The sequence below is a fragment of the Mesoplodon mirus genome (assembly GCF_964341445.2).
Source record: "Mesoplodon mirus genome assembly, chromosome: 18".
Taxonomy (NCBI): Eukaryota; Metazoa; Chordata; class Mammalia; order Artiodactyla; family Ziphiidae; genus Mesoplodon; species Mesoplodon mirus.
The window spans coordinates 62,047,762-62,075,465 of NC_138994.1; the positions used below are offsets into that span (position 1 = coordinate 62,047,762).

At 39.9% G+C, this 27,704-nt stretch overlaps 2 protein-coding genes across 11 annotated transcripts in view; one reads left to right on the forward strand and one right to left on the reverse strand.

Moving 5' to 3' along the window:
- VMP1 (vacuole membrane protein 1) overlaps positions 1-15,308 on the reverse strand; it is a 129,289-nt gene extending 113,981 nt beyond the window's left edge. For 6 of the 9 annotated variants that reach the window (XR_014291858.1, XR_014291859.1, XR_014291860.1 and 3 more), the window contains exon 1: positions 15,146-15,237. The gene's annotated coding sequence lies outside the window, so the exon portion shown is untranslated. Of the gene's footprint in view, positions 1-15,145 lie in introns of all 9 variants that reach the window. The other 3 variants (XM_082603217.1, XM_082603220.1, XM_082603216.1) reach the window with 3 other exon arrangements.
- Positions 15,309-15,387: 79 nt separating this feature from the next.
- On the forward strand, positions 15,388-26,874 carry PTRH2 (peptidyl-tRNA hydrolase 2). Of its 2 annotated transcripts, none has more exons than XM_082603224.1 (2): positions 15,388-15,547; positions 25,035-26,871. In XM_082603224.1, the coding sequence occupies exon 2, from the start codon at positions 25,035-25,037 to the stop codon at positions 25,572-25,574; it is 540 nt and encodes a 179-aa protein (XP_082459350.1). In that variant the 5' UTR covers positions 15,388-15,547; the 3' UTR covers positions 25,575-26,871. The 2 variants fall into 2 exon arrangements, with proteins under 2 accessions (XP_082459350.1, XP_082459351.1); XM_082603225.1 differs by having other exon boundaries at positions 15,413-15,566; positions 25,035-26,874.
- Positions 26,875-27,704: the final 830 nt, after the last annotated feature.

The window sequence follows — 27,704 nt, forward strand, 5'->3', positions numbered from 1 at the left end:
GAAAGTTCTAACCCTCTAATCTTGCTTTGGTTTTTTTGGTGACTAGTCCCCATCCTGGAGGTAACTAGGGGCAGGACAAAAGTTGCCTCATTAGAAAAGAAGATGTTCTTATCACTCACATTACTCAGGAAAACTACAAAGGATTTAGGAGCTTTGTGCCAGGAACTGGGACAAAGATCAAATATAGATTTCTTATGCCACAATTACTCCGTCAGGAGAGAATATGCTAGTTATGGGCTGAATTGTATCCCTCCCCCATTCATATGCTGAAGCTCTAATCCCCAATGTGACTGTATTTATAGTTGGGGCCTTTAAGCAGGTAATTAAGGTTAAATGAGGTTCTAAGGGTGGGGCCCTAGTCCGATAGAACTGGTGTCCTTATAAGAGGAGAAAAGAGATATACTCTGCATGCACACAAAGGAAAGGCCATGTGAGGACACAGCAAGAAGGCAGCCATGTACAAGCCAGGAAGACAGCTAGCACCTTAATTGTGGCCTTCCAGCATCGAGAACTGACAACATAAATTCGGTGCCCCAACGCTGCCAATATGTCTATTCGAGGGCCAAATCAGGGCAAGCAGCATTTCACCTGTACTCCACACTCCAAGACTGAATGCATCCACGCTATTCTAAGTCTGTTCACCTTCCCACCTGAAAGTAGTTTAACTTCTTTGGAGCTAAAAGAATCCTACCAACATCACTTACTAGTTGCATAGCCTTGGGTAAGTAATTTAAGCCTCTGCATTTGAGTTTATTTGTAAAATATCCCCATTCCTATTTTCATGCCATCCTTAAATGTCTTTTGTGTTGCTTTGGGGGACTCTCGGTTATTTATTTTCTCTACGTCAAAAAACAATTATATATAATTGTCCTGCACAGAGTCTGGCACATAGCAGGCACTTAATGTTAGCTTCTCCACACCCTTTCCATGAATGTCTCAATTTTCCAAAATAATCATAGTCAATACTATCCAAGTGTTCACTTACAGACACTTGTTTTCCGTATTTCTATACTATAGAAGAGACTGCACAACTGATTTCTACAGAAGCATCCACAGAAAAATCTTAGTTTATGTTGGATAACAAAAATAAGTTACTTTTCATCAATGCAAACAGTTTAAAAAGTACCAAAAGGACAATCTGTTAAAAATTATTACAGGGTAGGGACTTCCCTGGTGGCACAGTGGTTAAGAATCCGCCTGCCAAGGCAGGGGACCCGGGGGCGATCCCTGGTCCGGGAAGATCCCACATGCCGCGGAGCAACTAAGCCCGTGCGCCACAACTACTGAGCCTGCGCTCTAGAGCCCATGTGCCACAAGTACTGAAGCCCACAGGCCTAGAGCCCATGCTCTGCAACAAGAGAAGCCACCGCAATGAGAAGCCTGCGCACTGCAACGAAGAAGAGTAGCCCCCGCTCGCTGCAACTAGAGAAAGCCCACACGCAGCAAGGAAGACCCAACGCAGCCAAAACTAAATAAATAAATTTATATTAAAAAAATTATTACAGGGTAAAAAAGCTCTAGCCAATGTAGGTAGGGTAAGAGGAAATAATCATTTTTAAGGAGAACCACTTTTCACAGTTTAATGAGGTAGCATAAATTTTGGAAATTTGTTACTAAACGGTGTCAGTCAGATTCCTGGATGTGGGAGTGAATCCAAAGTATTACTAGCCTGTTTAAAAGACTGAAATCTCCTCAAAAAGGAATCTAGCACATGACATATTTTGACATTCAATGCAGCCTTGTAGTGAGACTGTTGTAATATCAATTTGAACAGAATGCATCTAAGTTAGTTTTGTTTCTAAGAATAAAATTGTTGAAATAAACTCTATAGGTCTGTGGATGGGATGAGAAGACAGAAACAGAAAAGAAGCATAACTCAAACATCAAATTATTTTCATTGTGAAGATATATCTAGATGCAAGAAATGCTTTAAAAGGCTGTAACTAGCAGATTTTAAATACAGCTGAAGCACTTAAAATCTAAGGTTGATATTAAAACATGTGGAGTTCTTTTGTTTGTTTCTGGCAGAAGTGCTCAGAAAATACTGCTAAAATCAGCTCACAAAGGTTCTTTGTAGGCTGTATATCCAGTGTGCTAAGACTATAATACTCCATTCATTTTAAACATTAGCTACCCTTGTAATGCAAAAACAATGTAAAACTAAATTACTGTGAGTTCCCCAAAGCGACACAAAAAACATTTAAGGATGACATGAAAATGGCAATTCACTGAGTAATATAAGAGTTAATGGAGAATTTACCAAGATGAAAATAAAAAGAAAATATAGTGAAGCCACTGATTCTAATTTTCTTCATCACTGAATTCCAAAATAAAATGAACACACTTCCTTTTAAGAAAATCATGTATGGAACCTAAAAAAAAAGGTTCTGATGAACCAAGGGGCAGGACAGGAATAAGGACGCAGATGTAGAGAATCGACTTGAGGACATGGGGAGGGGGAAGGGTAAGCTGGGATGAAGTGAGAGAGTGGCATGGACGTATATACACTACCAAAGGTAAAATAGATAGCTAGTGGGAAGCAGCCACATAGCACAGGGAAATCAGCTTGGTGCTTTGTGACCACCTAGAGGGGTGGGATAGGGAGGGTGGGCGGGAGACGCAAGTGGAAGGAGATATGGGGATATATGTATGTGTATAGCTGATTCACTTTGTTATAAAGCAGAAACTAACACACCATTGTAAAGCAATTATACTCCAATAAAGATGTTAAAAAAAGAGAAAATCATCTATCCAAATGATTCTACTTTCTTGCAAAAATATCAAGTCAGCTTTCTCAATCATACAAGGCATATAAAGATATCCAACTTGAGAATATTATATCTTTCAGTAATCTTTCTTGCTTTCAGAGTGTGTGTCCTTGGTTGGATTACTTAGTACATTCAGTCACAGACTGTTCCAAAATAGCTGTAGATTTCCCTAAAACCGTTAAGAAACTGCAATTTATTCTTGGAAACTTAATAAATAAATACTGTAAGCGAAGAGTAATATGTCTTGACCAGTGAGGTTTTGATATAGTTTTCTGCTTGTGCAGGAGTATAAAGACAAAGATAATTCCAACACCATGCACAGTATCAGAGTGATTATCAGATCATCTGGCTTTGAGAGCCAGAGAGTATGTATCACATGGCAGCGGACAGTTTAACAATGTGTTCTCTGAAAAGTCATTATTTGAATGAGAATATATGAAAAACATTCCTTGAATCTTTCTGAACTTTCTAAAGCTTTGGGAAATTAAAAAGCTAAAATCCCAAGTTAGGTAACAATTAAAAGACTTCAAAATCTCCATAAATCTCCTAATAATGGGTTAGCAGGTTATAAGTGTATATTTTTCTGGCCTAAAATGTCCCTCAACTTAATTAAGTGAAGTATAAAGTATACTCAACTCATCAGTCTAACTGTTGACAAAGGCCACTGCTCCAGATCTAATTTTTAATTAGATAAAATTTTAGGTAAAAATCCAAATTTTAGGGCTTCCCTGGTGGCGCAGTGGTTGAGAGTCCGCCTGCCGATGCAGGGGACACGGGTTCGTGCCCCGGTCCGGGAGGATCCCACATGCCACAGAGCGGCTGGGCCCATGAGCCATGGCCACTGAGCCTGTGCATCTGGAGCCTATGCTCCACAACGGGAGAGGCCACAACAGTGAGAGGCCCGCGTACCGCAAAAAATATATATATATAACCTGGAAGACACTTTAGGGACTCCCTTTTTGCGAGTCTGATAGGCTTTGGGGAAGGTTTCTTCATCTCTCACTTTCCAATATGTAAAAATATCTTATGTTCCTATGCGTAAAAACATGATTTTATTTTCACAGGGAAAATGCATAACTTGTAAAATTACAACTTGAAAAATCCCATTTTTCATTTTCTCTCAATCTACTTCTTAAATGTTCATTCAGTTTTTCATAACCAGTGCAATTTTAGCAAAACATTTTCACCAAAAAGATGGGCGAGTAAGAGTGAAGTCAAGAATTAAGGTAGTGGGCTTCCCTAGTGGCGCAGTGGTTAAAAATCCAGCTGCCAATGCAGGGGGACACGGGTTCGAGCCCTGGTCAGGGAAGATCCCACATGCCGTGGAGCAACTAAGCCCGTGAGCCACAACTACTGAGCCTGCGCTCTAGAGCCCACGAGCCACAACTACTGAAGTTCGAGTGCCTAGAGCCCGTGCTCTGCAACAAGAGAAGCCACCTCAGTGAGAAGCCCGCGCACTGCAACGAAAAGTAGCCCCCACTCTCCACAACTAGAGAAAAGCCAGCGCTCAGCAATGAAGACCCAACGCAGCCAAAAATAAATAAATAAATAAATAAATAAATTTTAAAAAAGAATTAAGGTAGAAAAAGGAATAACAGTCTAGATTTGGGACATTCAGCTAACTGAAAGAACTTCGGAATGTCATTTCACACCCCTATTCTCCCTTTCCTCATCCAATTATCAGGCACATAGAGTAAAAGACTGCCATAATTTTCTTTCTCTTCTAGTAGTCTATGAATCCTACCCAGCCCAAGGCCAGGGTTTTGGATTTCTGTAATAACAACTACTTCTGTATAGTGAGTTATAGGTTGCATATAGATTAGCTAATATGATGCTAACAACACTTTGTAGGAAACCGTTATTTTTACTCCTGCCTTCTACAAATGAGAAATTGAGGGCTCAAAGGGCCCCAAATAGCAACTCAGCAGCACATCAACGGCAAAGTAGGAGTTCAACCTCACTTTCCCAAGTCCAAATTCAATGTTTCTTCTACTACACAAAACAGTCTGATGATAGTATTTTCAATGCTCACCAAGTAATTCTGGAGTCACAGAAAAAAAAAAAGAAAAAAAAAGAAAAAAAATAGTCCTAAAGGTTTAGCTTGTCCTAGTATTTACAAATGTTCCCCATTACTAGAATTAAGAGAACACTCATTTCCATAGCTTCTCATTACTCAAACTGACTCATTTGTAGGTTATTACTGTTTGTATATTTCTCTGACAAAATTTTACATTCAGATTGCTTAATAGACCTCACTATTTTATTGCCCCTAAATACCTGAGGAATATAAACTGGTCTATGCATGTCATTAATATGAAAAGTTAAGTCACAGAATATTTTCAAATGACAAATGTACATGCTTCAGATTACTTATATCAAAATAAAATATTTAATCCAGATAATTCTAAAATTTATGATTTACAAAACAGATTTTGAAATTTGGACAAAGGTATATAAATCAGAAAGCGAAAGACCAGAGCTAAACTGTTCTAAAGTTGGGGAGCATTGAAACAGTACTTGATAGAAACAAGTCCAAACAGGTCAAATATGTAAATAATCAAAATAAACATGAACAGATTAAACTCATCACTTGAAAAAGATTGCAAATTATATTTTTTAAAATTCCACCCTTTTAAAAATAAGGATAAAAAAAGGTTGAGGACTTCCCTGGTGGTGCAGTAGTTAAGAATCCACCTGCCAATGCAGGGGACACGGGTTCGAGCCCTGGTCCGGGAAGATCCCACATGCCGCAGAGCAACTAAGCCCATGAGCCACAACTGCTGAGCCTGTGCTCTAGTGCCCACGAGCCACAACTACTGAGCCTGCGTGCTGCAACTACTGAAGCTTGTGAGCCTAGAGCCTGTGCTCCACAACAAGAGAAGTCACTGCAGTGAGAAGCCCATGCACCTCAACGGAGTAGCCCCCACTCACCGTAACCAGAGAAAGCCCACTCGCAACAAAGACCCAATGCAGTCAAAAATAAATAATTTTTTAAAGGTTGAAAATAAAACAAAAGACAAGAGTCATTATTAGGGAAAGAGAACAATGATAAAAGGTTCAACTCACCAGGAAGATACAACAATTGTAAATTTGAATTCACCTAATAGAATATAGCATCAAAATTGACAACATAAAAATAGATAAAGATACACAGATATATGAATAAATCCAACATTATATTGGGAAATTTCAAAGCAACTGTTCATAACTGATATTTCAAGCAAACAAAAAACAAAAACAATGGGCTTCCCTGGTGGCGCAGTGGTTGAGAGTCCGCCTGCCGATGCAGGGGATACGGGTTCGTGCCCCGGTCTGGGAAGATCCCACATGCCGCGGAGCGGCTGGGCCCGTGAGCCATGGCCGCTGAGCCTGCGCGTCCGGAGCCTGTGCTCCGCAACGGGAGAGGCCACAGCAGTGAGAAGCCCGCGTACCACAAAACAAAAACAAAAACAAAAACAAGACATTCAATAAGATAGAAGATTTTAACAATAAAATTAAGAAATAAAATATAGGGGGGATATGTATAAAATTCAGCATCTGACAATTAGCGAATACATATTTTTTCATAAGCCACTTATCACAATTAAGCCAAGAAATAAGTCACACAAATTCCAAACAATGGGCATCACAGACCACATTCTCAACCCAGAAATTAGGTCAAACTTTAGCAACAAAAATATAAGATTTGTACACAATTAGAAGTTAATGCACACAGTTCTAAATAACTCGGGTCAGAATAAGAGAAAATTGAAAAATGCTCAGAACTACTAGAACTAATAAGTGAACTTTAGCAAGGTCACAGGTTAAAGGTCAAAATCAATACTCTATTATATACTTGGAATACACAGAAAGTTGAATTTTTTAAAAGTTCATGTAGTCCCCAAATTGCAGTTTTATGAAAGATGCCAAAATATTCCTTCCATGGTCATTTCAACACAGGCTTTTGGCAGAAGTCTAAGGACATAATGTTAAATAGATTTCTATGAAAGCAGAAGAAATATAGATTAATTTTGTAATTTGGGGGTGACTGTCACATGAACAAGGATAGACTAAATAATTGCTATGCCTTTTAGAGTGTCCACTTAGCAAACAATGAAAGAAATATTGAAGACAACGTGTTGTAAGACTCACAAACCTCCTGAGATCTTTTGTTTTCATTAATTCAGAAAGTATTTATTGATGTCGCAATGTATATACTTGTTCTGCATGTGGCCTAGAAATATTCATGAATATCTCATTTTTAGATGATCCTTAGGTATTTATATATGATTTATATATCCATTTGGTTCTAAGGAAAAATTATGCTTACTGTCAATTCAATCTCTGAGGTATATAAATATGTGTGTGTGTGTGTGTGTGTGTATATATATATATATATATAATTCTGTTTTCAACTACTGTTTTTATGAGATTTATATTTAGATTTTCACCTATACCAAGGTGAGGATATACAGTTAAAAAGAAAAAAATTCAATAAAAATATTCTGTGGGTCTAAAAAAAAAGTTCATGTACTTAGAGGGACTTAGAGGTAAGTTTGACAAAATACATACAAGACCTATTCTAAAAATTTTTTTTAAAGAAATCACAGAGGGCCTAAATAAATAGGAAAATACATATGTTCATCATTTGGAAGTCTCAATACTGTTACTATGTCAATTTCCCTCAAACTAATGTACAGCTTTAATGCAATCTCAACCAAAACTCAAGCAGGCTTTTAAAAAAATTTTAAGTGACAAATGGATTCAAAATTATATGGAAATGCAAAGAATTTAGAATAGCTAAAACAATTTGGATAAAGAAGAGAGGTGGAAGACTTGCACTAATTGATTTCAAGTCTTGCTTTACTATAAAGCTACAGTAATCATGACAGTGTGGCTTTGGCAAAAGGATAGATATAGATCAATGGAACAGAACAGATAATACAGAAATAGACCCACATACATAGGGTCAATTACTTTTCTACAAAAGTATAAGGCAATTTAATGGTGAAAGGAATGTCTACTTCAACTGGACATTCTTATGAAACAAGTGAACATTGACCCTCTCTCATATGTAACACCTGATTTGAAGTGGATCATAGATCTAAATGCAAGAACTAAAACCATAAAGCTTCCAGAAAAAAACAACAACAACACAGGAAAAATCTTGGTGATCTTGGGGTAGACAAATATTTCTTAGGATTTAAAAAGCATGCACCATAAGAGAAAAAATGTATAAACTGGACTTTAACAAATTTAAAAACTTTTGCTCTTTGAAACATTGTTAAAAAAAAAAAGGTAAGCCACAGAATGAGAGAAAATACTTGCAATACATGTATCTGACAAAGTTCTCGAATCCAGAGTATATCTATCTCTCTGTACATATGTTAGAGTAATAAATAATGAAGATGTGTCAGAGGATCTACTTGACCTCACTGACATCCTAAAAATATAAACCAAGATCACAATGAGGTATCATTTGTATCCATTATCTTTTTTTTGTAAATTTTTATTGGAGTATAGTTAATTTACAGTGTTGTATATCCATTATCTTTTGCTATGTTTAACAACGTAGCTCCAAAACTTAGCAACTTAAAAAATCATTTAGTATTTTTCATGATTCTGTGAATTAGGTTGGGCAGTTCTGCTCTGGGCTAGCTTGGCTCTTAAGCTAGGCAGGTCTAAGCTGAGATGCCTTGTTTTGGTCCAGCTAGTCCTCTATGCCCCAGTACGTTAGCCTGGGCTTTTTCCACATGGTGGGCTACGGGTTCAAAAGAGCAGTAAGAGAAGACAGGACCCAATGTGCAAGTGCTTTTCAAGCCTCTCCTTGTGTCACACTTGCTGATGTCCTTTTGGCCAAAGCAAGTCTCACAGCCAAGTACAGAGTCAAGGGATGGAATAAGAGACTCTAGAAGTAAAATCATTGCAGAGGGGTATGCATACGATGACGAGAAGAATGTATAATCCACTACATCACTCTTTACATGCATTCTTTGGCAAGAATTAGGAAGGACGACAATAGCAGAGTTTGGGAAACAACTTGTAAAGCTGAATCCTGGCATACCCTTGTTGGAATTCTATGCCTAGGTATATAGCCAAAAGAACCTCTTGCACATGTGAAGAGCCAATATGTACAATAATATTTTTAGCAACACTGGTCTTAATAGCAAAAGCTATAAACTACTCAAATGTCCACTGTCAGGAGAACAGATAAATAAATTAAGGTACAATGAAATATTACACAGCTGTGAAAATAAATTTTTTCATTTACTCATTTAACAAATATTTACTGAGTACATACTATGTGCCAGGCACAGTGTGAGATGCTAGAGACACAGCAGTAAACAGACAAATATTCAAACATATTATCAGATAGGAGTAAGTACTACAAATGAAAAATAAAGAAATTTGGTATGTGTGCATATGTATGTGTTTGTGCACAATATTTAACAGGGTGGATAGAGAAGCTTTATCTGAGAATCTGACATTAGAAAAGGACCATGGAAAAATATGGGGAAGGGCACTGTAGGGAAATAAAAAAAAGAAGTGCAAAGACTTTGAGGCAGGAGTCTGTCTGGCATGTTCCACTTACCAATAGTTATTAAGGTTACTGATAAATTCAAACACAAGTTTCTAAAACTTACAGTTTCATAGATATAGAAATACTATAGATACTCTCTGATTATTTTTAAAAATTAAAGAAAATTTCTCTGCCCCATAGAAGCAGTACTAAAAGCTCCTCTAGGGAATCCCCTGGCAGTCCAGTGGTTAGGACTCCATGTTCTCACTGCCAAGGGCCCAGGTTCGATCCCTGGTTGGGGAACTAAGATTCCACATCCGCATGCCACGTGGCGCGGGGCCCCCCTCAAAAAAACTAAAAACTAAAAACTAAACATGCAATTATCATACACCTACCAATCATACTCTGTACTATCTCTGCAACTTCCTATAATTACTTTAAAGCAAAAATTGAAAAATATGTATAAAAAAATAAAAAATAAAATCTCCTCTAAATAGATCTTAAAAACTTATAAGGAGGGCTTCCCTGGTGGCACAGTGGTTGAGAGTCTGCCTGCCGATGCAGGGGACACGGGTTCGTGCCCCGGTCTGGGAAGATCCCACATGCCGCGGAGCGGCTGGGCCCGTGAGCCATGGCCGCTGGGCCTGCGCGCCCGGAGCCTGTGCTCCGCAACGGGAGAGGCCACAACAGTGAGAGGCCCGCGTACCGCAAAAAAAAACAAAAACAAAAACAAAAACAAAAAAAAAACTTATAAGGAGCAGAAGAATCTTGTATATTCGCTTGATTGAACGCTTTTCAAATGTGGTGACCTGAAAGTTTCTGGAACCAGACTCAAATGATGAGGTTAGAAGTAGCTAGTCAGAGCAACCAATTCAACCTTACTGGACTTTATTCTGTCCTCATATAGACCAGAGAGCGGCATTTGAAAGACCCAACCATTTCTTAAGAGAATTCTGAATAAACAAAGACTTCCGCCTGCTCTAAAATATAAAATTAAAAAAAAATGAAAAATCTTGCTCCCCTCTGTCCCTCATCTGTCTAGTACTCTCTAGGTGGAACCACGTGTATGAGTTCTGAGTACCCCATCATTCTTTCTTTAAACACTCCTTAGTCTCCTTTGCCAGCTCTCTTTTACCTGACCTGGGACTTCTCCTCTTCCCTGTTTCCCCCAAGTGACTTATCTAGCTGCACAGTTTAAAATACTAGCTTGAATTTGACCTGAACTGACCTCTAGACTGGAATACCTAATAGCAGCACTTAGATGATTCCTAGGCACCTCAGATTTATTAACACGCGCTTTTTTCTCCCTCCCCAGCCCTCTTCCTGTAACAAACCTGGCCCTCCCAAAACCTTCCCTCTCCCACTACTTGGCACAACCATCCACCAAGTTACTAAATCCAGAGGCACAGCCATCCTTGACTCTTCTCAATTCCTTACACCTCACATCTAATCCAGGACCAATCCTGTTCCAGATATATGTAGTATCCACCCACTGCTCTCCACTTTTTTGCCACCACTCTGGTCCAGGCCATTTTCATCTCTCGCTTGGACTACTCAATGGACTTCTAACGTCTCTCTCCATTTCTCCTCTTGTCCCCTTCAATTCATCCTTCACACATGAGCAAGAGTAAACTACTTATAAATCATACTACTCTCCTACTTGTAACTGTAGAATGACTTCCTAATTACACTCAAAATCAAATCCAAACTCATTTCCATGGCCTGCAAAGTTTTACATAACTTGGACCATGAATGTTTCCTATCTCATCTCATGTCACTATATTCTAGGTGTACGATACTAGAGTCTTAAACAAGCATATATCCACATTAACTCTCTCTCAGACCCTTGATTGTTTCCTTCATAACATTTATGACACTGTGCTTATTCTTTCATTTTTGTATTTTTTTTTTGCTCTCTGTCAGGCTCCTAACTAAAATATCTATTAGTTTTTGTTTCCCACTGTTTTTCCCAGAACCTGGCAAAAGGCTTAAGACACAAGATGTTTGTTCATTGATTGGATGAATGAACAGATAAATATGACAATAGATATCACTGCAAAATAATCTTCTCATGCAAAGAAAGTAAGTGCTGGAAGACATTGTTAAATATCAAACCCCCAAATTTCAATTCTCAAATTCTGTATTGTGGCTTACACATATAATGTAAACTGTTAATAACACAAAAAGGTTGAGATAATGGCCTACAAGAATGACTCATTTGGTTAAGAATCCCGCATATGTTGTAAAACATTCACGAAATGTAAATATATACATATATATATTTACTGAAACTTCATTAATAATGAGCAAACAATAATCGAGTAAGCAGGAACACAAAGATATGCTTTCGAAAGAGCGCTGGAAAAAGTTCTTAGCAACTGCTCAGTAGGCCACATGATAATGATGACATAACAATCATGGTTAACTATATGCCAGGCACTGTTCTAAATGCTTTACTTAAATCTTTTCACTTAATCCTAACAATAAAGGTGTGTACTAACTTCAATATCTAGGAGGAAACTGAGATAATAAGAAGTTAAGTAACTAGACTAGCCCAAGGGTTGCACAGTAGTAGACCTGGAATTTGAACTAAGGCAATCTAAATTCATAGCCTAGGCTCTTAACACTATCTACACAGTCCCTCCAGGAAAACCTGTAAAGACCAAGGTTTTATTAATGAACCTCTAGAACAAAAGAAAACACCACGGTGACCTACTAAGAAGATTTTTTATTTCTGGAATACTGACAAACTCTTTAAATTATAGTCAGAGACTAAACAAGTTTTGTGAAATCAATGGAAGCAAAAGGATTCTCACCAAGACAAAAAATAAACTCTTCTACAGTGGCTAGTTACCCAGAATGAAATAATTATATTAAAATTACAAATAGCTTGGGAAAATTTTTTATCAGGAGCAAAGAAATTATTATAGTTTCCTCCTACTCATTAGCAACGACACTCACTCAGTAGAGACATGTGTTACAAAGATCCTCTGTCTTTTCCACTTGCCAGAAAGAAGACACCTTGATACCTGATAGTAATGAAGCATGAACTCAGAATAACTATTCTGAAGAACAGAACTAACTTTTTTCTATCCTTATTCCATTCCACCACAAATTTTGCCAGGCATAGTTTTTGTTTTCCTAGAATTTACAAGACTGAAAATCAGGTAAAAAGGGAAAAAAAATGTACATACACATATAGATCCCTTTAATACATAAGAAAACCATTTTCATGCAAACCAGGAAATACTGCGAAACCAAATAAAGATGTCTGGAGACAATCTTAGCAGAAAGAAAGAACACTTGGGACCTCATTTCCAGTTCAGGCTCTGGCACTACCTAAGCCATATGACCTCAGGCAAGCCAATTACTGATTGTTTCTGGGCCCTAATTTTCTCCCCTGTTAAATGAGAAGAATCTAACTCTGTGTTCACAGAAGTTGCTTCTAATTCTAAATATTGCTTTCAATAGGTTTCAGTGAAATAATATAAGCAAGTAAGGCTTTAGTTAACTATATGTAAGCACCCAAAAGTTCAACTTCCTCTGCACTTGGAAATTCTTAAGTAACAATACCTGATGGCCAAAAAGGATCAAATTTAAACTCCCAAATGCAAAACTAAAGACCAGGTGTGGCAGTTAGAAAGTAAAAAAGCAAATTTACCAGCTGTTAAAAATAATAACATCTAATTTATATAATTCCACATTTCAAAAATCTTGTTGCCTCGTTTCAAAGACAAGTGTGAAAAAAATTCTAACTCAAAAATAGAACAATATGTAAATAAACAACAAATTGATTAAACTAGCTATAAAGCATTAAATTGCTAAAAGGTATTAAATGCAAAACTAAACTCATTCTGAAGTCACCTACTTATAAACCAAGGTGACTAATACAGTGGATTACAGTTTCAAACTATTCCTGATTAGCTTTTATTGCGTTCAAAAGGAGGGCAAAGATCATCTCAGAAAAGTGTGTGACAAATTTCAGATAAATAACACACTTAATATAAAACATCAAATTTTGAAATGATGCAGAGTAACAGTATTCTGCACTGATATATTTCCTGCTTTCAGAGTAAAATGACTATATCACCATATTTTCATTTACATAGTGATTTCACATTTACTATCTCCCTTCATTGCTGTGACAATCCTATGAAGTGAGCAGTACTTTAATCAACACAATTAAGATCAGCTCAGAAAGTTAGGTAACTTGCCAAACTATGCTCAATAAATGTTGGAGACCAGATTCCAATCTAGGTCTTCTGATTTAAAGTTTAATGATGTTTGCAATCCTAAAAAGTGGTAATTCAAGCCAAAGGCAGGAAGAAGTTGGCAAGTGAGAAAATTTGGATAATCAGTCCCTGGATAACTGGACTGAACAAAAAGAATATAAGACCAGGTGTGGCAGTTATAAAGTAAAAAAGCAAATTTACCAGCTGTTAAAAATAACATCTAATTTATATAATTTCACATTTCAAAAATCTTGTTGCCTCGTTTCAAAGACAAGTGTGAAAAAATTTCTAACTCAAAAATAAGAACAATATGTAAATAAACAACAAATTGATTAAACTAGCTATAAAGCATTAAATTGCTAAAAGGTATTAAATCATTTACTGAAGTATTTCAGAAACTTGGTTATTCTGAACTGTGAATCAAGGAATTAAACTATGTTAATCAAATAGGATATATTCCTCAAAGGAAAAAAAATGCTCCAGTGTTTTAAAATAATATAGGCAAATAAGTAAAATATAAAAGATTTCTACTGTAGAGTCATTTCACACCTACACAAATTGGCCACATTTGTCTGGGTACCACCACCTCTTCCAAAGATCAATAAAAAAATAATCTATAATGCATAAAATGTTGCCTAGTAAATAACAGTTTCTTATTATCATCATTTATGCTAAGAATACACAACTAAAATCAGGGCTAATGATAATACAATTAATAGGTAGTAGCAGAACATTAAATTCTTTATCATTACAACATTAGAAATACTTGTACGAACTTCTCCAAAGGATCAGTGCAATCCGTCTACAGAATTTCTGACAAGCCCCAAAGGAGAATTGAAAGACATTAAAGTTAGGCAAAGGAGCTATGTTATTAAGACAGGTAAACAGTGCCAAAGCCTATATGAGAGTTTTGCATCAATTTGCAGGAAAACAAAAGACAACAGTGCAAAACTTACTGGAGGTCACAAATAATCTTAAGCAGCGTGACACAGGGTCACATATGGCTTACTGAAAGTTCAGAGATTAAGCTAACCTTCATGTTTTATTGCAAATACCTCCACTGTAAAGAAATACAGGGGGTCAGGGATTTGGAAAAGGCAGAGAACGCTATTCTTCATGAAAGTAGTGGGAAATAACGGGAAGGTCCTCTGCAAGAGATCTACGGAGGGAAGGCCCCATTCCCTTGGCCACCAACGCTTTAGAAGGCACTTGCACGTCTGAATTTTGTTTAGAAATGGATACAAAATAGAATCATGTGCTAGTGGTTGGCGGCGGGTGGGGGGCGGCAAGAAACCAACTGACAAATGCTGAGAAACAGCTTGGTCATCAGCAGGGAAGACCTTCCTCGTTTACTCTAAGGTCCTAGACACCCAGAGAGGAAGAGAGGATGGGTACTCTACAGAAGCTCAGAACGGCTTCCAAGTTCGCCACGATGAGAGGGAATGGTTGGGAGTCCAGTACGGGTGGCCAACCACGGGGAGGTGTCCCAAATAATCTACTGCCAGATTGAGACAGTCAGCAGCGCTCTAAAGCACTGCTTGAAGTCGAAATCACGGTGCCCTAGATATGCACCGTCTAAATGCAGAAGAAGCCAAGCTCTGAGGATAGCCTCAGGCGTCCGTCCCCAATTCCCCGCTCTCGCTTACCTACCCGCTCTGACTCCGGCTTCTCCGGTTCTCCGGTTCTCCGGATCTCAGATCCTGGAAGCGGCTCGCGACTGACTCTCACAACCGCCGCAGGGCTCCGGCCAACCGGAACTAGCCACGTCACTTCCGGTCCGTTTCCCCTCCTGGAGACCGCCTCCAGAAGAAAAGCGTTCCCCCCTCTTTTCGGCCGCCTCAGCTGATCGTCGTGGAATTTCAGTTCGAGTCTGGGTTAGGGACTTGTGGGCGGGGCGAGAGGAAGAATGACTGTTCTCTTCGCGGTTCTTGATCCGGAACTTGTTGTCAAGGGACCCCGGAAGGGGTAACTCGCGCGAGAGAAGCGTATTCGCTACCCAGAAGTGAAGAACGCAGAGCCGCGACTGAGGCGGAGGAGAGGTTCTCTAGGTAGGTCAGCCTCTCACAGGTAGGGGGATGTTCTTCATTCTGTCTCCAATTGGAATGTTTCTTCCCATCTAATTTTATAACCACCCCCTCACCCTTTCATCTTCTCCTTCGTAAACTGTCTTCCGCCCAGTGGCCGCCGGAGCCACTGTTCCGGTTCGGCCAGTCGTCTTTTGGAAGAAAGGACCAAGCTGCTGGGGAGGGGAAGGACCCAGAATTTCTAGTTCCCAGGCAACGCCTCCCTTGAGGCAGCATTGATGGATTCGCTCCGAATGTGAGAAAATACCGAGCAGGCCTCACACTCTGCTGAGTGTTTATTGAGTAGCCACAGCGTAGCAAGTTGTTGAATCCTACGAGGAGAGAAAAGGCCTCTAAGAATATGATCGAAAAATTGCCTCCCTGTATCACACAGACATAATGTCTAAAGGGGTATTTAATACTTTAACAATCCCAGGCACTGTACTAGACGTTGAGAATTATGCTCTACAGTGGTTATGTGTTATTGTTACAGCGGCTCTGGAAAGTAAATAATGAAGACTGACTGGGGGGTGGTAAAGACTTAAGAGACAGGTTTGGTTTGAACTACACCTTCATGGGTGAAGAGGATTTTTTGTGTGTTTTAAGTGGAGAAAATTATTTCAGGGTGAGATTGCTGCTTGAAAATACCTCGTCATTTGGTGTGGCTGAAGAGTACACTGTGTAGCGGGAGAGGAGGATAAAGTAGGTTGAAACCGAATTGTGTAGTTCTTTGAATTCCTGCGAAGGGATTTAGGTTTTATTGTTACCCCACCGAACTTGACGGGTACCCAAAGGGTACTGACGCCGGGTTGTGGTGAAATAAAGCACAGTCTTTATTGCAGGGCCCCAAGCAAGGGAGTGGCAGAACTTTCTGCAGTCATGGAAATGTTCCATACCTCGCTAACTCATAGAGTGGCACCTAGCCACTTGTAAGCCGTTGAGCTATTGAGCACTTGAAATATGGTTAAATGTAACTGAAGAACTGAATCTTCATTTAGTTTTAATTTAAGCTTAAATGACTACGTTTGGCCGATGGTTGCTGAATAGGACAATGTAGGTACAGACTGAAAAGAGGACCAAATGTGTAAGCTTGGGTAATACATACATCAGGAGACAACAGAGGACATATAACCAGAAAGAGAGACTGGAAAAAAGGTATCAGAAAGATAGGATGATAATAGGGTGAATGTTGGGTTAAAGAATTCAAGGGGGGGCTTCCCTGGTGGCGCAGTGGTTGAGAGTCCGTCTGCCGATGCAAGGGACGCGGGTTCGTGCCCCGGTCCGGGAAGATCCCACATGCCACGGAGCAGCTGGGCCCGTGAGCCATGGCCGCTGAGCCTGCGCGTCCGGAGCCTGTGCTCCGCAACGGGAGAGGCCACAACAGTGAGAGGCCCGCGTACCGCAAAAAAAAAAAAAAAAAAAGAATTCAAGGGAAGAAAGCTTAAAGAAAAGTGATCAGTGAGTGGTGCAGAAAACTCAAGATGAGGCCTAAACAGAGGCAACTGCAGTTGGCCATTAGCTAGTGTCTGATTCCTGGGCAGTGTCAGTCGAGTGGGGAAGGGAGACAGGTAACTGAAGACGTTTAGAGATGAAGGGAAGAGGAAAAGTGAGGCAGTGCTTTAAGGGTCAAAGAGGAAGGATGTTTAGGTTGGAAAAGGCCAAGGGGCAGGAGCCAGTGGAACAGGATAAATGGGGGTAGCATGCTTCAGAAGGTAATGGAATCGCGAGCATTGGTGAAAGAGGTTTCATCCGGCTGAGAAAGTAGAAGGCACCAAGAGGAGGGTTTCATAGGACAGGTTCGTTCGGCAGTGCTGTCATTGCCCGGGATTGTCTATGAGACTAAGGCGGTTATGTTTACCTTAGTCTCAAGCACTGGGTCTACTGATACATGTTTATAACAGATATGCAGAACAGGGGACAGGCTGGAACACTTGTTACAGGAGTTAGATGTTGATCTGATCAGGCTGATAGGAGATTAGAACATCGTGAAGAACAGAGATGTTAGTATTAATTTCAACATTTTAGAATTAGAGACCTCATAAGATATGGGACAGAAGTGATAAACAAGCTTGGTTATTTCTGGAACTTTTTCTGCTTTCTGTTTATGATGACTCTTACTGGTATATCTGTTTTTAAATAAAGCTGAGAAAATGAGAAGCTTTCCATCATGACCTTTTAGATGAGTATGTTCAACATATACTCATGTGTAGTTCCTTTCTCCAGATAGTACCTGAGTCTGGTATGTGGGATATTTGGTTATTTTGCAACCTAGAAATTGGTGCAGAGAATCCTTCTAATTCTTGGCATAGAAGTTTGTGTGTGTGTGTGTGTGTGTGTGTGTGTGTGTATTTTTTTTTAAATATATATATATATAATGGAATATTTGTTCTATTTGTAGTCTGGTTGTTAGATTATCACACAGAAGTCCTGATATGTAAGCATAATGTAGTAACTAAATGATAGATGCATTATGAGATAATGTGGGTTCTAATAAGAATTAAATTTTATTTTTTTTTGCGGCTGCAAAGACATCTAGAGCCTTAAAGTACCATGTCAGTACAGCCCTGTCACCATTTTAGGTACACCAGTGAAAGAGGACTGAAACTAGGTGCTGATGACTTAACCATTTATGACCCTCTGGTCATTCCTTGTCATTCTCCTTTTATCCCTAAATGCTTGTTTCCTCAGGGTTCTGTTTAGCCATTTCTTCCCTCGATATACTTGACCCAGTGGCCTTACCCACATTCATCACTTCAGTAATCTCAGTTATATGTTAATTTCTTTTAAATATGTATTTCTAGCCTAAGCTTATCTTCTGACCTCTTAAATGATATATATATATTTTTTTTTTTTTTTTTTTTTTCCTGGACATCTCAACCAGGATGTCTTTTGGTCAAACCAGACGTAATATATCTAAAACTGATTTTAGTATCTTTTACTTTCAAACCTTCTCTTTCACCAGAATCCTTTCATCAGTAAATAGTATACTTCCAATCTCCATTTGTTCAAATCTAGGTGTCATTCTAAACTTCTCCCTTTCTTTTATCATCAGACTTCCAGTGGGTCACCAAATCATACAGGTGTGCCTCAGCCACTTCTTTCCTTTCCCATTGTCACTACTCTTCTCTGAGTGACTGTCATCTCATCTAGACTACTGGGAAAGGCAACAGAGTAGTGTTAAGAACACAGGCTCTGCAGTCAGGCTACCATTTACTAGCTTTGTGAACTTGGGTGAGCTAAACTTATATTCTCTGTACCCCAATTTTCACATCTGAAAAAATGGGGATAATAATTCTGTATTTACCTTAAAGGACTGTTAGGAACATTGAAGGAGACAATTCATGTAGAGTGTCAATACCTAATATATATCTAATATAAAACCTAATTTAGCAATTATTAACTGTTACTATGATTACATTATAGCAGCCTCCTGATCAATCCCCTGTATCTGTTCTTACCAGCTTCTAATTCATTCTTTATACTGAAGTCCCAGGTGATCTCTTAGAAAACAAAAGTCATTTCCCTGCAGCAGCTTCTCATTGTCCTTAGGGTAAATTCCAAACCGTCTAACATGGCTTACAAGGCCTCCTGTGATCTGCCCTTCTTTCTCACTTGGTTCTCTGCAGCTCTTTCTCTCCATCTTCCAGCAGTCTGGACTGCTTTCCGGTCATTGACATATTGTGTTTCTCTCCTCTGGCCTGCCCACTTGGCCTTCTTTCTGCCTGAAATGATCTTCCATCCTTCTATCTTCTTACTGATCCTTTGTTGCATTTTAAATATTTCTTCAGCGAGGCCTTCCCTGACCTCCTACACTGAGCTAAAGCACTTTATGTACTCCCCAACACCTTTTTAAAAAATAATATTTATGTATGTATGTATGTATGTATTTATTTATTTATGGCTGTGTCAGGTCTTAGTTGCGGCACGTGGGATCTTTCGTTGCAGTGCGTAGGTTCTTCGTTGCGGCGCATGGGCTTCTCTGTAGTTGTTATGCACGGGCTCTCTGGTTGTGGCACGAGGGCTCAGTAGTTGTGGCCCACAGGCTCTCTAGTTATAGTATGTGGGCTCCAGAGCACGTAAGCTCTGTAGTTGCGGCACATGGGCTCAGTACTTGCAGCATGCAGGCTTAGTTGCCCCGCAGCATGTGGGATCTTAGTTCCCCAACCAGGTATCGAACCTGTGTCCCCTGCATTAGAAGGCAGACTCTTTTTTTGTTTTTTCGTTTTTCTTTTTTGGCTGCGTTGGGTCTTCGTTGCTGCACGCCAGCTTTCTCTAGTTGCGGTGAGCAGGGGCTCCTCTCTGTTGCAGTGCACGGGCTTCTCATTGCGGTGGCTTCTCTTGTTGTGGAGCACGGGCTTTAGGTGCATGGGCTTCAGCGGTTGTGGTGCGTGGACTCAGGAGTTGTGGCTCAAGGGCTCTAGAGCACAGGCTCAATAGTTGTGGCACACGGGTTTAGTTGCTCCGTGGCATGTAGGATCTTCCCGGACCAGGGATTGAACCCATGTCCCCTGCATTGGCAGGCAGATTCTTAACCACTGCACCACCAGGGAAGTCCTCCCTAATGCCTTTTCATAACATTTACCAGCCATGTAATTATTTGTCTTCTCCTCCACTCGTCTGTGAACAACTGGCAGTGGCCTGTATTGTTCACTGTATTCCTAGTCTAACAAGGTACGTGTCTGGTACATAGGAAGTCAGCAAACGTTTGGGTTTTTTTTTAACTTCTCTTTGCCTCAGTTTCCTCATTTTCAATGTATAGAATTAATGCTAACTTCTTACAGTTAGGTGGATCAAATGACACAATACATTCAAAGTACCATTGAAGCTTTGAGCTATGACAACATGAAGTTTTCTTAAAATAAAATGAAAGAAATTCAACATTAGGACTGAGTCATTTCTAAACCACTACCAGAACGTAAGCTCCGTGAGAGAAGGGACTTTTTCTCCTTTGCGTGCTCCTGTATTCCCCCAGGTCCTAGAGCAGAACCAGTTAGTATTTGTGGAAGGAGGCAATATGTCATAAAAGTAAAAGAATTCAGAAAGCAGATGAGCTTAATGACACACGTCCGACTGTAATTCAGATAACCTATTCCTGTAGCTACACTCGGGACTTTCCATCACATTATAATGTTCCATTTCCAAACTCAAAACCCCAGACATCTCTCTCTAACCACAGCCATCTGCCTTTCCAGCTTACTTCCATCATACCTTTTCTTAATAGCATGTGCATATCCTCTGTCACCTTCCTGTCCTTAAATCATTTTATAAGAATGTGGATTTCAGGGCTTTTCATTTCAAACATTCTTGCCTTCACCCTAAATTCCCTTACGCCCTTGTGTCTTGGTGCTTACTCTTAGTAGAATTCAAACTTGGATAAATCCAACTATCTGTCATAGACGGGGAGGATGAAGGAAGAATATAGGTGCAGCAGATTTAGTTTATATGTTTGGAGGCAGTGATTATGTGGTTTTAGTCTTCTGGCTTCTATTTTCTCTGTGAAGTATGAAGTCATCTCTTCTATATTTTCACCTATACTCAGGCTGCTAAGTACTGCTGGAGAGGATCATAACTGGTAGATATGGTAGTGTTACAAAATCATTACTAATCCTAACCGTTTTCAATGTTCCTCTGCAATCCTGCTGTGTTTTGCTGTAACTTCTATTTCAGTCTTCCTCTTCTCAACTCCAGCTTGACTTTTGTACAAATAACTCCCTTCAAGGAAGAATTTCCTGCTTCCAAATCCACAGCCCTACCTGCATCTAAACCTGTCACATTGGGAAAGGTGTCCCTTCTTTCCAAGACCAAATCTCTTCACAGGGACTTAGGTGCCTCCCACCTACTGCTTTGTATTATTATTTATTCTTTCCCTATCTTGAACATCTACCTACCTTTTCTCTGGGTCCATCCATTAACATTTAAATATGTTCAACATTTGTATATATTCATCTTTCCATCCTAAGAGGGAAAAAAAAAAAACCTTTTTCTTCACAGCCCCTTGTATCTGTTGCTTTTTCTTTCTGCTTTGCTTTCACTTTGTTTCTCTTTCTTGACCCCGCCTCAAACTAGCTTCTGCCCCAGAACTGCCCCACATTAGTTTTTTGCCAAAACTAATGGACAGACTGTCTCAGAGTGCTATCAACTTCTGGAAATATGTTCCTCACCACATTGTCCTGGTATTCCTGCCTCTGTCTGTAAAAGTTGGCCATTTAAGAAGGCAGCTCCAGGGACTTCCCTGGTGGTGCAGTGGTTAAGAATCCGCCTGCCAATGCAGGGGACACGGGTTTGAGCCCTGGTCCAGGAAGATCCCGCACGCCGTGGAGCACCTAAGCCCGTGCACCACAGCTACTGAGCCTGCGCTCTAGAGCCCACGAGCCACAACTCCTGAGCCCGCGTGCTACAACTGCTGAAGCCCACGCACCTAGAACCCATGCTCCGCAACATAGAGAAGCCACTGCAATGAGAAGCCTATGCACCACAATGAAGAGTAGCCCCCTGCTCACGCAACTAGAGGAAGCCTGTGCACAGCAACAAAGACCCAACCCAGCCAAAAATAAATAAATAAATTTAAAAAAAGAAAGAAAGAAAGACAATAACAAGTGTTAGTGAGGATATGGAGAAATTGAACCATTTAAAAAAAAAAAAAAAGAGCTCCAGACAGGATCCAACTAGAGAAGGAGATGCATGAACTACTATAAAATGCAGAGTTTTTTTGGTAGGTGTTTCAGAAAGTAACTGAATAGTAAAGGATTCTAATGGACTCCAAGGAAGTGGAGATACAGGTTTTATAACATTAAGTAGCAATTTCAGGGAAATTAGTTTTGTTCTGGGGAGGGCAGGGTTTGAATTTGAGATTGCAAATGTGGGGATATTGGGTGGTTTCACTTTTTTATTAACTGTACGTTTGACTTAGAAAAGCAAGATACATAGTATAGCAGTGTAATGTGTTAAGTTATATTTTTATAGTTTGGGGACAAAAGAATTTATAGTCATTTTCTTTTCCTTCAGATATTAAGTGTACTCCATCATTCTCTAACAATTACTGAAGGTCTGTTAGCCCGGTTTATCTCATAATCCTCCCAATCCTTCTTTGAGATCTGGAGAGAGCCATGACTTATATGAAGATCTGTTTGCAAAGGCATTGGTTTTTTTGTTTCTGAATTAGCAACTTGAGTCATAAGGCACTAGAGAAGTCGCTCTCAACCCTACCAGGCCCAACACAGTTTTTTAAAAAATAAAGTCACTTGCAACGAATATAAAGTGGTATAGCCATTTTAGATAATAGTTCGGCAGGTCCTCAAAGTTACAGAGTTGCTATATGACCCAGCAGTTAGACTTCTAGGTATAAGCCCAAGACAAATGAAAACAAATGTCCACACAAAAACTTGTATTTATAGCAGCATTATTCATAATAGCCAAAAGGTAGAAACAACCCAGATGTCCATCAACTGATGAAGAGATAAATAATATGTGGTATACCCATACAGTGGAATATTATTCATCAGTAAAAAAGGAATGAAGGGGCTTCCCTGGTGGCGCAGTGGTTGAGAATCTGCCTGCCAATGCAGGGGACACGGGTTCGAGCCCTGGTCTGGGAGGATCCCACATGCCGCGGAGCAACTGGGCCCGTGAGCCACAACTACTGAGCCTGTGTGTCTGGAGCCTGTGCTCCGCAACAATGAGAGGCCCGTGTACCGCGATGAAGAGTGGCCCCCGCTTGCCACAACTAGAGAAAGCCCTCGCGCAGAAACGAAGACTTAACACAGCCATAAATAAATAAATAAATTTATGTATTTAAAAAAAGGAATGAAGTATTGATACATGTTACAGTGTGGATGAACCTTGAAAATATTATGCTGGATGATAGAAGCCTGAAACAAAAGGCCACATATTGTATGGTTTGATTTATATGAATGTCCAGAATAGGCAAATCCATAAAGACAAAGTAGATTAGTGGTTACCAGAGACTGGGCGAGGGAGAAATGGGAAGGGACTACTCATGGGTGTAGGGGTTTCTTTTTGGGGCAGTGAAAATGTTGTGGAATTAGATAGTGGTGATGATTGTACAACATTGTAGATATATTAAAAAACACTGAATTGTACACTAAAAAGGTGAATTTTATAGTATGTGAATTACATCTCAAAAAAGTTTGACTCCCTGTATTATCCTCTTTTTTTTTTTTTTTTTTTTTTTGTGGTACGCGGGCCTCTCCCTGTTGTGGCCTCTCTCGTTGAGGAGCACAGGCTCCGGACGCGCAGGCTCAGCGGCCATGGCTCACGGGCCCAGCCGCTCCGCGGCATGTGGGATCTTCCCGGACCGGGGCATGAACCCGTGTCCCCTGCATCGGCAGGCGGACTCTCAACCACTGCGCCACCAGGGAAGCCCCTATCCTCATTTTAAATATTTGATAACATTGCATACTTTGCCTACCATATAATTTCAAAAACATTAGTATGTTCTAATTTTAACAAAAAAGAATAAAAAAGAACTTTATGGTAAAATATGTATTTCCAGGACTGCCATCTATGCCACGCAGATTATGCACTGTACAATTCCAAGGGCACCACTTGTAAGTTCTACAAACATGATGGCCCCATGTATTTCAATGTATAAATGCTTAGATACTATTTATTCCACCAGAAGAAACTGATGACTGTTTGTGCCTATACACTGAAGCGTCATGAATCCAACAGCCTCACATGTAGACTGATTTAAGTGCTTTATTGATGATTCAAATACCATGAACAGCTTTGCTGGGGTAATAGGAATTTCTAAAATAATAAGGATAAAGGATCATCTTCCTTTGATTTATATGATAGTTATACTACTGGTAAATTGAGTGTTAAAACTATGCAAAAAATACTTTGTGTTCGTATGCAAAATGAAATTGGGTTCTACTCTCAGACATGAATAGTTTTTCATCTACAGAAATGTCCAGTGGGACAAATCTTCACGTGTAAGGCTTTTAGCATTCCATGCCAAGGTCTAGTAAATGTCAGCAGCGCACCTCACTCCAGGCCCGTTGTTGTGACAACCAGGAACTTCTCTGAGGGGTTGGTACCATCCCCATTAAGAATTAATGCAGTACGAAGACACAAGTAAATAAGCACTCACTATATTCCAGAAAGAGCGAGAATCTTGGTTTCTCTAGATCCTTTAGGCATCTTGGTAAAACAGAACATTTCCTTTCTCCACAAGACTTAGCAAAAATTGAGGAACGGAGCATCGTTGTATCCAAGAAAGAGATGTACTCCTCACATTGATATTAAAATGACCTAAACTGCTTCATCTGTATTCTTGAACCTTTTCTAGCACACAGGGGAGAAAAAATAGTACATGCCTAAGATCCAAAACATACTTTGCCTTTTTTCTGGATGAATTAAGATATTGCTGCTTCTATACTGTCAGGATGTTTTATCTGATAAGCCTGTAACTTTCCACTGCTAGATAGTGACAACTTTCTTTTCCTTTCAGATGCTCTCCAAACCCTTGGTTATGGAATATTTGACTAATCCTGGTGCACTCAGCTTGGCTGCCGGAGTTGCTTGTGGCATGTGCCTGGGCTGGAGACTCCGAGTACGCTTTGGAACAATCCCCAAGAACTCGGTGAGCGAGACAGACACTGACACGAAAACAGAAGCGAGCATCTTAGGAGAGGATGGGGAGTACAAAATGATTCTTGTGGTTCGAAGTGACTTAAAGATGGGAAAAGGGAAAGTGGCTGCCCAGTGCGCTCATGCTGCTGTTTCTGCCTACAAGCAAATTCAAAGGAGAAACCCTGAATTACTCAAACAATGGGAATACTGTGGCCAGCCCAAAGTGGTGGTCAGAGCTCCCGATGAAGAAACTCTAGTTGAATTATTGACCCATGCAAAAATGCTGGGACTGACTGTAAGTTTAATCCAAGATGCAGGACGTACTCAGATTGCACCAGGCTCTCGAACTGTTCTAGGAATTGGGCCAGGACCAGTAGACCTAATTGACAAGGTCACTGGTCACCTAAAACTTTACTAGGTGGAATATTGTATGATGATGGTCATCCCACCACCACAAGGGTTTGAAACTAAAATTCTAACAATAAAAGCTGAATTTCTTCCCCCAACTTATGTATTCTTGAGATGAAAATTCATTCCTGTGTTCTTCTATCATGTACTTGGCCTGGTTACACAGTTATCTTGGGCTGGAAAAAAAAAAAAAAGTTTGATTAATAAATAGTCCTGGTGGTTCAAGAGATAGGTGCTGAAACAAGAAATATTTAAGATGAGAGGCAAAGGTCACAACAGAATTGGATTACGAGGTGGGAAACAGCATTTCCTATGTGTGGTTTGGTCCCTTTGTGTGTTAATAGCTCTTCTGTTACCCACCTTGGAGGATCAGGGGTCAAGGGTACTACCATTAGGTGCAAACTGTAGTTTGTTTTTCCTGCCTTCAGTTTTTGGACGACTGCCTATATTATTAATAGATCATGGGTTTAAAATCTAACTTCGTGGATTTGTCTTAAAGCTGAGGTTTTATAGCACTGATATAACCCACCCGTGCTGTGTCTCATGTTCATTCCCTGACCCACACTGGCTAAAGTTTCTCAGCAGTGGTCCTGCATCTCTTTAGTTCCCCCCCCTTTCCTAACAGTGAAGGCATTGAAACTTGCGAAGTGACTTGTATGGACCTTGAAGGTGATAATGGGCCCACGTAAGAATTTATGGTAATTGTAAAGTGAATGTAGCTTAGCCCAACATCCCACTATTTCTTTACCTAGAACTTAAGGAACTGGACAATTGTTTAAGGGCACCTTATTTCCCTTTTGATCGTTATACACTTAGCATGACATAATTCCAATAATTACTATGTTATACCAGCTGCCCAGAATATGAAGGTTCCAGCTCCCAGGAGCCACATAGCTTCCTGATCGCTTTTTTGCAAAAAGGGATCCTGACAGGATTTCTAATTTCAGTATATCCCTAAGGACTATGATGATGTCAGGGAGAATTTTGGTAACAGGCACACGTTAAGTGACTGCAGCTCTCCATGGTTACCTTCAGCGGTTAATATCGGTTAGCAGTTAACTTCCACAGAAGCAGTAATATAGCACAACTGCACGCTCTAAGGTCAGCGGCGTCTGGGTAGAACACGAAAGACTACTGCAGCCAGCCTTAAAGGTTCTATGTTGTCCGTTTTGTAGCTTACACTGGCATCTGACAGCACAGAAGAAATTGCAACTATGAAGGATGCCACAATAGCAACTGTTTCTAAATGGAATGTTTATACTGGATTGGAAGGTGATGCCACAGCACGTGACTGAGTTGAAGAGAACCCAGTCCTACATGTATGATTCTGGCTCTGGTAATTCCTGAGGCTCGCCTCAGACTCAGGGTTCTAGGTTCAAAAGTGCATTCCCAACAGGATGGTCTGCCGTGGCTGATGTAATTGTAATAAATCATGGCATATCTGCTAGGATGAATAGTCCACAAATTCTGGTAGCTATGGAAACATCGTGTTTGTTTTCTAGCTCACCTGTCCTTTCATATTTATTTTATAGGGTTCATAGTCTTACGGTTCACAGAGTATACTCTGCAGAGCCCTTGGGGTCTCTAAGACACTGGCAGGGGGTCTAAACAATGTTCCTAATACTAAGACATTCTTCTCCTTTTCCACTGTTTTGACATTTGCAGTGATGATAAAAAAGCAGTGGTGGGTAATACTGCTGGCACCTTTCACAGATCAAGGCAGGGGCACCTACCTGTACAAGTAGTCATTGTAGTTTTCACTGCCCTACACTTAGTTTAAAAAAAAAATTCACTTCATGTCCTTGACGAAGCAGTAAAAAAAATTATTAAATTTGATCCTTGACTGTTTGTCTTTATATTTTATGTAACACCAAACACTTCCGGTGCACACTGAAGTGTGACTGTCATCTTGAGGAAAAACACTTGTGGCTGAGTCCTGAGGTGAACTAGCTGCTTTTGTCATCAAACATTTTTACTTGCAAGAACTGACAAAATCTAGTTAACCCGACCTGGATGTTTGGCAGATATAACTACAAAAAGTTCATCTTCATGATTTCAGAGTCCACATTTCAACTAACCACAAGTATCTGGAAAGGCTATTAAAATACTCCTTCCCTTCCTTATTAAATACCTGTATGAG